Source organism: Gobius niger, assembly GCF_951799975.1.
Source record: "Gobius niger genome assembly, chromosome: 4".
NCBI lineage: Eukaryota > Metazoa > Chordata > Actinopteri > Gobiiformes > Gobiidae > Gobius > Gobius niger.
Window position 1 is genome coordinate 29,459,123 of NC_136855.1, and position 13,490 is coordinate 29,472,612.

The 13,490-nt window shown below is 42.2% G+C and overlaps 1 protein-coding gene across 2 annotated transcripts; it reads left to right on the forward strand.

Moving 5' to 3' along the window:
* Positions 1-742: 742 nt before the first annotated feature.
* Positions 743-7,032, forward strand: LOC306961912 (nuclear receptor subfamily 2 group F member 1-B-like). Of its 2 annotated transcripts, none has more exons than XM_079554871.1 (3): positions 743-1,658; positions 2,766-3,290; positions 5,557-7,032. In XM_079554871.1, exons 1-3 carry the CDS (start codon positions 1,181-1,183, stop codon positions 5,829-5,831), a joined length of 1,278 nt encoding a protein of 425 aa, XP_079410997.1. In that variant the 5' UTR covers positions 743-1,180; the 3' UTR covers positions 5,832-7,032. The 2 variants fall into 2 exon arrangements, with proteins under 2 accessions (XP_079410997.1, XP_079410998.1); XM_079554872.1 differs by having other exon boundaries at positions 2,769-3,290.
* The last annotated feature ends 6,458 nt before the right edge of the window (positions 7,033-13,490 follow it).

A 13,490-nucleotide genomic window follows, 5' to 3' on the forward strand; every position in this document is an offset into this window, starting at 1 on the left:
GGATAAATCATACCTGGGCTTATGTTGTAGTTTGTGATGGTAGTTTGCCTCACACAAAGAAGCACACCCTGGCTTGGTTCTTGGAAAACGCAGGGGCCTTTCTGACGTTTTCTTCCTATATTACAGATGCTTTGATTTGTTCCACCTTCAAACCTTCAGGGAACTCTCCTGGAGACGATTCATCATTGGGACTTTCCTGGTTAAATGTTGGTCAAGTCTATAAAAAAAAAAAAAAAACAGACACACCTCTATTCTTGCATTGCACTGTGGTTTGTGTTAAACGGAAAGATCATCATTCTCAGAAGCTCTTGCAGAAATTTAAGGGACTATACTTTATTATACTCCTCTATAATTAACACTAGGTGGCATTGTATTACTGTAGTTTAAATCTACCGAGTCCTACACGTGGATTCCTTGACTTGCGCTGTTTATTTACACTCCTGCCCCGCACGATCATCAGCAGGAGAGTGATGATGAGCAGAATTACCATGTTAAACACCGCTAACGCACACGACGCATGCGGAGAGATCAGATAATACCTGTGAACGAAAAGGAATCCGTGGCATTTGTAGCTACTGCTTCCAAGACCAGCGACACCCCCCCCCCCTCTCCCTCTACCCTCAATGGCTAAATCACAACGTAACTCCGCCCACAGCGTGCAAACGTCACCGAGTCGCAGCCTGTGACGCGTGAACGCACCAATCTCTTCCTCCGTCCCAAGCGAAGCCTCTCCAAAAAACACATCATCCATCACTCGGCTCCTTCTCCTCTGGTGTCTTTAAGCGTAACTTGTGAGTAATCAGGACATTGTGCAGTTCAACCGCAAAGCGAGCCTGGAGAAACTCGTTATTTTTCGTCAAGGATCTGCGTGAAAACTGGACAGTCTCGACAACGATTTGGAGATTTCACTGAAGCGTGGATGGAGACATTGCTTTGCCCGACTTTTCCACTATATGCTTGAATGGAATAGCTTGGATCTCAGCCTGAATGAAGCGCGTTTTGGATTACCGAAGCACTTTCCATTTTACCTTTGATATCTGATCACATCATCTGAAAATCGGCCTCCTGAAGTTGACTATGCTGTAACTTCTGTTGAAGAGTAAATACATGCCGGTCAGACTGTTAGTTTAGTTTCTAAGTGGACGGTCACTGCACGCGCGTAAAGTTTGGAATAGTCGATATGGCTATGGTGGCATGGAGAAATCCTGAAGGCGTTGGGGACTCCCAGGGGACCCTCTCGTCCCCCGTGTCTCAGGTCGCACCCCTGCCCCTGTCCGCGGAGCTGGGGGCACACATGAACCCAGCAGCCGCACTGGAAATCCCCGCGGCGTCGGTGATACCCCAGGGAACACCCAGCAACTCCGCCACGACCCCAAGCAATGGCAATAACAACTCTTCCTCCTCGTCGTCCTCCTCGTCCGCGGACAAGCAGCAAAGCCAGCAGATCGAGTGCATAGTGTGCGGAGACAAGTCCAGCGGCAAACACTACGGCCAGTTCACTTGTGAGGGATGTAAGAGCTTCTTCAAACGCAGCGTCAGGAGGAACCTGAGCTACACCTGCCGGGCCAACAGGAACTGTCCCGTGGACCAGCATCATCGCAACCAGTGCCAGTACTGTCGCCTCAAGAAGTGTCTCAAAGTGGGCATGCGGAGAGAAGGTACAGGCTTCCGCAGCCCGTAGGCATCCACTGCTTTACGCGCAGAGCGCACTCGGGTCCGAGATAGATTTGTTGTTGTTTTTTGTGCGTCTGTTTTTTCCCCTCTTTATTATTACTCCAGATTTTAGCAAACGATCTGCTTAATAACTAGTGTGCATTGATTACGTAAACAACCCGAATATGTCCAACCACGACAGATACACCGCCAGGGGCTATGCCTTTGTCCGCTTTCATCATCGCCTCTGGACTGCCTTTCCAAAATCACATCTAGGCTTCGTCCTTTACGCTTTGTGTTCAATTTTGATAGATGGTCGTTTGTTTTCTATTTAAATGTTTATTTACACCTCGTTGCCGATTTGTAGCTCAGGCTAGGCATTGCTAGCTTGAGTGTTATTGTTCCAGTGTAGGCGGCTTTATTCAATCCTATACAATGAAAGCGTTATTACTACGTGTTTCATATGTATCGTTTCAACGTATTCCTCACTGTAGTACGTTCACATTCATAAACACGGCTGCCAGTGCCCACGAGGCTGCTCTGTGTAGATTTAGAGTGGCCATGTCTGTCATTCCCTGAGCTGTTTGTTGCAGGACACAGTTTACATTTACTTTTTATTACTAGCTGTTATCGGTTTCCTTGGATTTTATGCTAAACATAATAATGTAATATTGTAAACAGCTTTACCCATGGCCAATTATTTTTATCTAGAATACTTGCATCTAATTTAGGCTATACTTCTGTTAGCCGACATGCAACGCCAAACCCTGTTTTTGCAAACAGGTTAATAATTATAAAATATGTTAATTTGCTATTTTGTTTTCAGTAAATTACATAAAGATAAATGCTTTGCGGCCTCGTCAGTTTGAAATTTGACAAACGCTCAGGCCTAACCCTTGGGTCGTGGCCCTTGACAGAGCAGAGTTCAATGTGTCCAAAACACCGTGGCCCGTTTGCGCCGTTTCAGACATAGATGTTTTCTACAGATATCGCTACAGCTACAGCAACATTGAGGTTTAAATCAGCAGAATTGTATTGTTGGCGCCACTACTTGTAGAGCTACATTTAACTCGGCTATGTTGATCTCACTGTGTGTGTGTTTCATCCTGCAGCAGTGCAGAGAGGCCGGGTTCCCACTCAGTCTTACCACGGCCAGTTCGCCCTGACGAACGGGGACCCTCTGCAGTGCCACTCGTACCTGTCCGGATATATCTCACTGCTGCTGCGGGCTGAGCCTTACCCCACCTCCAGGTTTGGCTCCCAGTGCCTCCAAACCAACAACCTGATGGGCATTGAGAACATCTGCGAGCTGGCTGCCCGGATGCTCTTCAGCGCCGTGGAGTGGGCCCGAAACATCCCGTTTTTCCCGGACCTGCAGGTCTCAGACCAGGTCGCCCTGCTGCGCCTCACGTGGAGTGAACTGTTCGTGCTCAACGCGGCACAGTGCTCCATGCCAGTGCACGTAGCCCCTTTGCTGGCAGCAGCTGGACTGCACGCCTCTCCAATGTCTGCAGATCGCGTGGTGGCCTTCATGGATCACATCCGGGTCTTCCAGGAGCAGGTAGAGAAGCTCAAGGTGCTCCACGTGGACTCAGCTGAGTACAGCTGCATCAAGGCCATCGTCCTGTTCACAACAGGTAAAGTCCAGCACATTCTTTCAAAATGAAAGGAAATTAAATACTTACATTTTACAAGTAACAATAATAATAATTACAATCATCTGAATAATAAGAATAATAGGATAATAATAATAAAAAGAATAATAATAACAATAACAATAAATTGCCTCAACAAAAAATGCATCACATTAGTAATATCCATCCATCCATTTTCTTCCACTTGTCCGTTAATAATACATTTAAATCTAGAAATAGTTTTATTTAAATCAGAGTTCATATTACGACAGAGTGTAAAGAGAATTGTATTAAATTGTCATGTCACAATGTCCATTAAAATTTATTATAAAACCAATCGTTATTTATCATCAAAAACAATTGTATCAACCGCAGTATTATGGAAAACTATGTTTAAACATTATTAATAAAATGAATCCACGGCTTTTAGTTTTCCTAATATTTTATACACAAAACAATCTTAGAAAATGTACAGAGCAAAAAATAACGTCACACTAAAATTGCACAAAAATTCTCAATAGAAATTATTTTTTATATGCGGATGCCTTTAGTTATTGTACTTCAATTTAAAAGGGAGGCTTTTATGGCAAACGCATAGAAATTATTATTCTGTTTTTTTTTAGCTTTTTTTTTCTTTTCTTTTTTTAAAACATTTTTTTCTACATGACTTTTGATGGTAAGAGACGGAGCCAGATCAAAGGCGCAAGTGAAAAATAAAACAGGTCTCCCATGTACGTCAATCTATTTTGGTCCCGCTAGCGCATGTGTACACGTGTCTTCAAACTGGGACACAGTAACCGTTCTTTAACCCCTGCTTCCATTCGACCATTCTGCAACACATGCAGCATGTGAGGGGGCACTGGCAGGCAGCGTGTGTCTACACTGCAACGCGTGGTCCCCGACATGATTCAAGGCTCACACCATGATGGACAGAAGGAACTGATCTACTGTATGTGGAACGTGTGGGCGTCACAATCAGAGCTGTAATATTAATCACAGTCGAGGTGAAGTGATTGTTTTAGGTTAAATATTAATAAGCAAGTTGCGAAGCCTGTGATTATTAAGGAAACATAATGTCCTCTGCAAACAACATAATAATTCATGTCTCCATTGCGTCTTATACAATGCGTGAAATTATTCTTGTATTAGTTTAGCAGCTCGTGTCAAATGTGTTCCGAAGGTTCTCCGTAAACTTTTAAAACGAAATGTGCGAATCTAACGTCGATCGCACATGTGAATAAATGTGTGATTGTAGTGTAGTTTCTCAGGCAAATTAATTCTGTCTCGTAGGTTTAAAACACTGCAGCTGGACCTAATCTCTTTTAATTATTTTTGTTAAAGCTGCGCAATGAATCGAAATCGCAATCTTTACTTTTGTCGATTGCAATAATCGTCGCGGGACTTTATAATCGTCAGGTTTACAGCAAGTTTTGGAGGCAATGGAAGATTCTTGTGTGTTTAATGAAATTAAGCATTTTGTTTTTGCTTGAGCTGAGGTCGGGCTGGGCGATATATCGATGTTTAAGATATATCGATATATTTTAAAATGAGACATGGAATTAGACCATATCGCATAAATCGGGATATTTCAAATTCAGATCAGGTAATCTCAAGCTGATTTTTTTTTTTTTTTAAAGTGTATCTTAAACTGAGCTCTTTATATAAACATATAAATGCTGCCCTATTTTATTTTCAAGTCTATTTTTATTTAAATGTGCACCTTATAGAGCTTTGTTATATAGTGTTTATGCTTACATTTTATCGTGAGTTTTCAATAAAACTACTCATATTTGGCTTTGACTTTGACTTAACATTTCCATTTTTCGGAAAACATATCGGGATATAATATCGTATATCGATATTCAACCAAAACATATTGGGATTTATATTGTATATCGATATTCAACCAAAATAGATGAGGATATGACTTTTGGTCCATATCGCCCTGCCCTAAGCTGAGGTTTGTATAAAAGAAATGTCTAAGTTTGTGAATCAACTGCATGTATTTATTTTTATCATGAAAAAATAAAATCGATTTAAAAAATCGAGTTCGCTCGAGATGAAAAATAAAATCGCGATAAATTCTTTTTGCCACGTCGTCCAGCCCTGCTTTTTGTTTGGATCGATGCCAACGCGATAAAATCGGTTTCACGCATATTGTCTCTCCCACGTTAACACTAAAGACGTCGAGACTACTTTACCCCACTTAACCCCGCACAGACGTTGTACACTGATAATCACGTGTGTCGCTCGTGTGTTTGTTTGCTAGACGCCTGTGGTCTGTCGGACGTGGCTCACGTGGAGGGACTGCAGGAAAAGTCGCAGTGTGCTCTGGAGGAGTACGTGAGGAGCCAGTATCCCAACCAGCCCAACAGGTTTGGAAAGCTGCTCCTGCGCTTGCCATCTCTCCGCAGCGTCTCTTCCTCTGTCATAGAGCAGCTCTTCTTCGTGCGCCTGGTGGGAAAGACTCCCATAGAAACACTTATAAGAGACATGCTGCTGTCTGGGAGCAGCTTCAACTGGCCGTACATGCCTATTCAGTAGAAGAAGCTACAGCGGTGCTAAAGGTCAGGAACAGTCCCATACCTCAAATACAGCCGACTGAACTACTGCATCTGTAAACCTGCTGATTCTAATGAGGGAAGACTGCTTTTAGCCCTGGACACTTGTAATGATTTATCTTGGAGCGAACTGCGGGATTTCCCTTGTTAGAATGGAGCTATTTTGTGAGACAATTTGAGAGTACTAACTACATACGGCATGGACACGCGCTGTGTGGAGACGACTCACATTCTGTGTGTTTTTGGGATAACAAACAATATTTATTGGACCCTGTGTGTATTTATCGTGCTCGTAAATTATGTTTTTTTTTCCTTTTCCATACTTAATGTATTTTTGCCCCAAGTAGTGAGAGAATTGCAGGGATCTTGTGTCAAGTTTTGTACACCTTCCAAACAACATGGCACTTTGAGAAAAAGTCATTTTTTTTTTATGTTAACCACAGTATTTCAAATTTGCAACATTTACAATGCTGGTTGCAGGTTTACGTCACTTTAACTCAAGTTTCGGAAAAAAGGAAGAGATTACTCTGTTTTAGGTGCTTTTTTATCATATACAATGAGGCAACTAAAAACAGAAAAGTAATGTTTTATATAGATTTATCTGGAACCATTGTGGTTTTATGGCAGTAACTTTTTCCTCTTTCCATTTTTTCTATTTCTCTCCTTTTTTTTGTAAAATGTAAAGGACATATTTCTATCTTTTGAACCAGAATGAGAACACATTTTTTTGTGTTTTAATGTCTGTCAACACGATTTTGAACCTGTGTGTTTTTTGGGGGTTATTTGTGGGCATCCAAAGTCATCTTTACTTTAAGTCAAATATAATGACCCCAGGTGAGCAGCTATAAGTCAGTCAAACGCCATGTTGTGATTCTTGACAGCTGTACTGAGGTGGTGATGTTTACACTGACTGTGCTGGAGCTGAGGGTAGGTTTTTGAAGAGAATGACTGTCCATAGACTGCCCACACATCCAGGTGACCCGATGCTACATGAGCCCCGCCACTCTCTGGCACCACTCCACTGCAGGGTACTGCTCGAAACTTCAAGTATTGTATGTTTGGGTGCATGCGTCCGTGTGGCTGAGTGTCTTTCGTGTTTACTTCTTTTTTGACAACACTCTGATGTACTGTGAAAACTTATTGGTACCGTATTAAATTATAACTCCAGATTTATAAATAAAGTGTATTGGTTTATTTTCTATTTTAAACCTTTGTTGTTTATTATGGTGACACAACGATAGTATTTCAGCTTAAGCTTCTTTTTTAATGTAATAACAACACTGCAGACAATATTTTCCATCAGCAGAGGAATTATGAAGTTTACACATCAATATTTAGGACTCAGTCAAGAGGTTTAAAGAAGACAGATTGCATTTAAAATCACACTAGTATGGACTATATATGCTGCTGCTGGTACAGAAGGGCATGATGGCGAGGGGAGAGTAGAATTAAAATGGCAGGTTATTAGTGTGTCCTGTACTGGCAGATTGAGGAAGACAGAGAGGATTAAGGCAGCTTCTTTGCTTCTTAGTGGACAGAGAGCTAATGAGGGGCCCCTCAGTGCTCTGTCACTACAGTTTACCCTGAGGACGATGAAGCAAGGCGCTGCAAGGCCCCTGGCTGTTCGATGCCAAAAGGGCCAATGTAAAACAATGGAACTTTTCCCACACACGTACAGCCACGAGGAGAAAATAAAATACTACCGCGGCTTTGCTGGAGGAAAATGAACTCACGCTAAATGTGCCTACACTGTTAGTGCCACGGATTTGACCAATCAGCGTAATAGATCACTGTATATGGCGCAGGCGTCACTTTACAGCCCGGTACGCAAAGGGCGAACTCAAAACACGGCTATTCCGCCTTTTGTGTTTATTTTTAATTTAGCAGTGACTTTTCTTGTTTGTTTCGCTAAGGTAGGTTTGCCCGATGACGTGAAAAATATCTACGCTCAAAAGCTATAGCTATAGGTTGAGTGCATTTGCCTATATTTGATCGGGAGGTATCTTATTTTGCCCAAATTATTGTTCTATATTTATGGTCTTGCAGGCTTTCCTAAATTCATGGCCACACTGGCGGGTTGACCAAAGTCAGGACAGTCACATGTTGGAGGGGAAAAAATTAAACATGTTTCTCGACTCAACTATTAAGCGCGCGTTTTGAAGGTAGGTTGGTGATTGTCTTTGATGTTTTACGTAGAATATTGGTAAATCAAACACCGCTTTGTTAGTTGTGGAGTTTGATGTGTCCAAGCGACGACGCGCTTTATGCGTAATGGCTGCGCGTAATTCACTAAAAGCTTCAGAACGTCGTACCTTTTTTAAAAGAAATTGCATTTTTCTTTCATTATCAATACTTTTTTGAGTCATAGCCTACGCCATGCATCCTGACTTTTTTTTTTTTTTTTTAGAAACATATCCTATAGACAACTAAAATATGGACAGGGCTACAAAGTTGTGTTAGCCTAATCAGTTTTTAAAAAAATATATATATTATTCAATCTTCTCTTTTTTTGGACATTATTTTAGCTTTTTCCGCCGAGTTGTAGGCCTTGCTTTTTTTCTAATTTACTCCATTTAACCCATAGTCTACAGCCTATTCAAATTAAAGTTATTGCCAGTGACCTAACAGGCCTCATTTTAAGGTTTCGTTTCTTTCTTTAGCCATAGTCCCGAATTTTAATTCTGATCTGGAGCCTAAACCCAATTAAACATAGACTGGTATAAGGCCCGAAAAGCCCAAAATGGAAGCTATAAGTAGGTTATAGAGTAAGCTAATGCACTTGAACTATTCCAGCTTTAATTCTTCTTACTTGTCAGGCTTTATTCGCCTATAATAGTCTGTTTACCTCAAGGCCTATCTTTGTGGAAATGGTTGTTTTTATGTGAATTCTCCTGATTGCAAAAAATCCGCAGCGATCTCACAGGACGACCGTGACAGTTTAGAATGCGTGTCTTCTCTTTGCATTATATTTCTGTATTTGTTTTGTTTTGTTTTTCTTCGGTTCATTGTGGAGTCTCTGCGCCTTTAAAGGATTCAAGTTCAAACGGGCACGCACGTGAGCGTCGGCCTCACACAACCTCGCGCCCCCGAATGCGCCGCCGCGGTGCCTGTGCATTAGGGGCAAAGCGACTGTACGTACAACTGAATTAAAGCACTCACTGAGATGAAGGCCCATCTGTCCGCAGCAGAATTAAACTCGCTACACAGGCCTATTTTTATGCTTTCAAAAGGAAGAGACAACGTGAAGATATCCGGGGAAAAAAACGTCTTTTCTCCGCAAAAAATAAATAAAAAATAGCGAGGCCTAGTTCTGAGCGATGTGCCGCACAGATATCTGCTCCTCGTGCTACTCATCAGCAGTAAGACAATGCATGACTGTAAATTGACCAAACATCCTTTAATTATTCTTATTTAATTAGAACAAACTGAAGTGACCCAAGTACTGTGCTCTTTCTCTGCTGCTTTCCTTCTGACTATCAGACCAAGCGAGGTTTAATTGGGGGATGTCATCACGATTCTTGTTAATTACTCCCTTTATTTATTTATTTTTGTTTAGATGTTCACTCAACAGGAACAACATGAAAACGGTGCAGGCTAAAATAGGTTTAAAGGTTGCACAAATGAACGGGTAATGTAAATCTCGCAACAATCATTCATGGTTGTCTGCGTGAGCATCTTCTCTGTTCACGTTGAGATCAGAAAGCTGGGATTTTGCTTTGGAAAAGGCAGAAACATAAACCTGGTCTGGTGTGGGGGGAACAACATGTGCACGTGCAGTGTTGTGTGTTGAGGTTTTGTGCGACAACCTGCATTTGGAATCTCTGAACAAGTTTCTCCAAACTTTTACAAGATAAGATAAGATACCCTTTATTGATCTCGCAATGGAGAAATTTACTACAAGTGATGTGTTGAATGAAATAGATTGGAGAAAAGAGTTATTTCAGATTATTTGCATCTATTTATTATTGCTAGATGTTGACAACCTTCAGGATTTAGAAACCGCTGATCAAAATAATATAAGAATTGCTGTGAATTTTACTTTTAATGAGAAGTAGCGTCATTTCCAGAGCCTGTTTTGATCCATGTACAAGTATAGAACCTCTCGCCGGTATCACTTCTGCAGCTTGTCCCCAAATTGGCCTTCTAATCCTGTTTTATGTGTGTGTGTGTGTGTGACTGACAGCACTCCACTCGGGCTCCTCTGTGATGTCTCCAAGCTGACGGGGTGAATCAAGAGCTTGTCCCTTCTCCCCGCGCTGACCCGTGACCCCGGCCTGTCATGAGGCTGACCCTGGCTAAAGCTCTGCAGCTCGGGAGACGATGCTGTGATGTCGTTTTGGTGAGAGAGAGAGCTGCTGATCTGAACGCTTTTCCACCGCAGCAGCTCCTCTTCTCTCCTCCCCTCTCTACCGTCTCCTCATCTCCCTTAATGTCATTTAGCGCCACTTCAAAAACGCACCAGAACTGGAAAGGTCAGCGCGATAAATTATTCATCACACGGGGAGGAAATTTCTCCTTAAAACGGTGCATTGTTCTCGGAAAATCGCAACGTTTTGTTTTCGGTTCTTTTTTTTTCTTTTTTTTTTTTTGTCTTTTTTTTTTTGTCATTTCGCTCAGATTCATTTGCTCCGTCAATTCTCTCTCTTTGCCTGATCTGTACCTTCTTTTTTTTTTTTTTTCTTTTTTTTTTGATACATATAAACCCACGCCTCAGTGAGCAAGTCGCGGTTATAAAAAAAAAAATTCTTAAAAGCAGCGAGTGCCAGAGAAAGAGGCTGTCTGCTGCCCCCCCTACCCCCACCATTTTCTCCTCACAAAAAAAAAAAAAAGAGTAAAAAAAAAAAAAAATCAGCAACCGAGGAGGGACAAAAAAAAACGCACCAATCAACTCCCGGACTGTACAAAGCCTGGCCTATCGTTGCTAAGAGACAGATGCAGAGTAACCTCCACCAGAGACCTGACCATGACCCCTAGCTCCCCCCCCTTTCCTCCTTTCTCCCAATTACCAGCGCGCATTAGAGCCCACCTCTGCCACCTTAAAGCAGGCGCAAGGAAGCCGCTCTCCAGAATCACATTTTTCAATTCATTTCCACGCAGCTTGGCTAAATACTAACAGTACCGCGTGTGTGTTTTTGTGTGTGTGTGTGTTTGGTGAAAGGGGCGGAGCTTGTGATGCCAGAAGGAAGAGGAAGCGAGGGAGGAGGGAGGAGGGGGGATGTGTCAGGCGAATGAGAAGATGAAGATTTGACAGAAAGGTGACGAAGAGTTCAGCCCATGCGCGGCCTGTCGATTAGTGCCTTTGCGGCTGACAGGTGGAAATCCCAGGGGCGCGTCTGTCACCGAGTTCTGCCGCCGCCGGGCCCAGCGTTCAACGAGCGAGAGGCACACCCAGGGGCGGGGCTTACGGCGGCGCAGCGGGGCACGGGATTGGCTCCCCTTTCCGAAACAGACCCGAACTCCCGCCTCCCTCCTCCAGCGTCGGCAGCACCAGCCCCAGATTAAAGCTTTATTGTGCACCGAAAGCAGGGCGAAAGTCATGTTAATCCCCCACTAATACATTGCTATCAGTGATGTGTTTTTAGACAACACAATCCAAACAAGCGGTATTAATCTGGCGCGGGGCACAATGGATTTTTTTTTCCTTTTTTGGGGGGTAGTTCTTATTTTTGTTTTCACGCGCCGTTGCAGAAGTTTTTTTGTTGTTTTTTTTTGACTAGCTCAGTGTTTGCAAGGGCCTCTCCTGTTGCTAAGATCTATTAACATGCAAATGCGGCCCCTTTTTTTTTTTTTTGGAAAACATTCTCGAAACTAAGTGACAACTAAAAAGAAAAATCATACTGGGGGAGTTGAAAAACGGCCTGACCCCTGTTTATGCGAGCTCAATGTGGATGGTCATGCAGCAAAGTTAAGTGTTGGAGGCAGTTCAATAACTACATTCAGCCTCGACACAGATATGGATTCTGACTGGGATAGTCCAGCCAAATGTGTCATATAGTGTCAAAGCTTAGTTGTCAAAACCCATTATTTATGCCCTTGCCTTTTTGTTTTGAATTAGTTTGGATCCTTAGACGGAGACAGAGTTTATCAATACGGTTTCTCTTTCGGCTCTAGAGGCTGCAATGACACAGTAGTAACAATAACATTTATCAGTAGAGGGTGGGGTCGAATGCTATGAATTGAAATTTAGCTACGAGCAAACAAATTGTAGAAAAGAGCCCCTGTCTCCTCCCATACGTACTTACCTTCGTCATTGTCATGTCCGCCAGTCCCCAGTAGTGCCATATACAACACTATGGACTCACAGCAGCTATTCCCCCAGGGCTGGTGTATGTCAGTAGGTATCTCACATACGTACGATGATGAAAAGGTCATGTTGAATTGACAAGGTGTGTGCACTACGTTTGCACAGAGGAGAGTTCATAATATACTCCTACAGGATGATTTTACGTACTGAAATTCAAAATACATACGTTTTCTATTCCTTAAACATTACAACATGTATGAAAAACCTGCCTATTTTCCACAAGCATGTTCATAAAAACAATAAAGCGACTGTAGCATTTTTAATGATCATATTATTGTAGTTCTTCTTGCAGTTTTTCTTCAGGTTTATTTTGGCTCATGCCTAGTTTGGCAGATGAAAAGATAAAATTCATCATTAACACACAACGTTTTGTTGTTAATTAAGTTAAAGAAAGTGACCAAATGTTTATGTTGTTGCAAAGGGTGACGTACTTGAATAGTGAATACAACTTTAAAGCAAGAAACTGCAGGCAAAACTCTTTGGAGTATTCTGCTCTAATAACATGTAAACTGTCACCTTTGTCAAGACAATAACAAAATAATCAACTCTCAGTGTTATATAGCTATTTGCCTTTATGACCTCAATGGGTGTTTTCACAAAAAAGCTTCTCACTCTGGGACAACATTTCAAAAATATTTAGAATTTTCTATCTTATGGTTTGTTCATATCTACCGTAATTCACAGTCTAGAGCTTATAACCCAAAATAATGATGATGATTTAAATAGGATTAATCCCTTCTCAAAAGATCTTTCTGTCTGTTCCCAAGTAATAAACCAAGATCTGTAAACCTACATTCATACATAATTCATATTTTGTTCTTGAAGCAATATTTGGGCCATTAAGACCGGCCCCAACGGATGACAAAGAAAATGGCCGTCATGGCGAGGCACTGCAGTGGCCAGGCGAGTCTCCAGACAGAGCAGTACAGCATGAAATCCTATGGGGACTCACGTTTGTCAGAAACAACTGCCTGGTTCCAATGCACATTATTGTTTCTAAAAGCTAGATTTTATTCCAATGACAACTCTCAAGGGGGGGAACCTTTTGGGGGGGTTCACACAAGTCTGTGCATATGAATGAGGCCAGGGTTTGACTGACAGGCCCATCAGAACTGTGGAGGCTGTTGCCGCTCTGCCCGCCCTGGGATGGCAGAGTTTACGGTGAAGGCACTGCCTCTCTGCTGTGTTTATGGAGGATTACATTTGCCAACATGGAGTCTCTCCGGACCTCTGTTTCTAATGTTAAAGCTTCTATACCTGATTTTTTACAGACAATGAAAGAGGAAGCCACTAAATGACTATGTTAGTTGTGGTCCAAACTCAATCCTAACTTTTGTA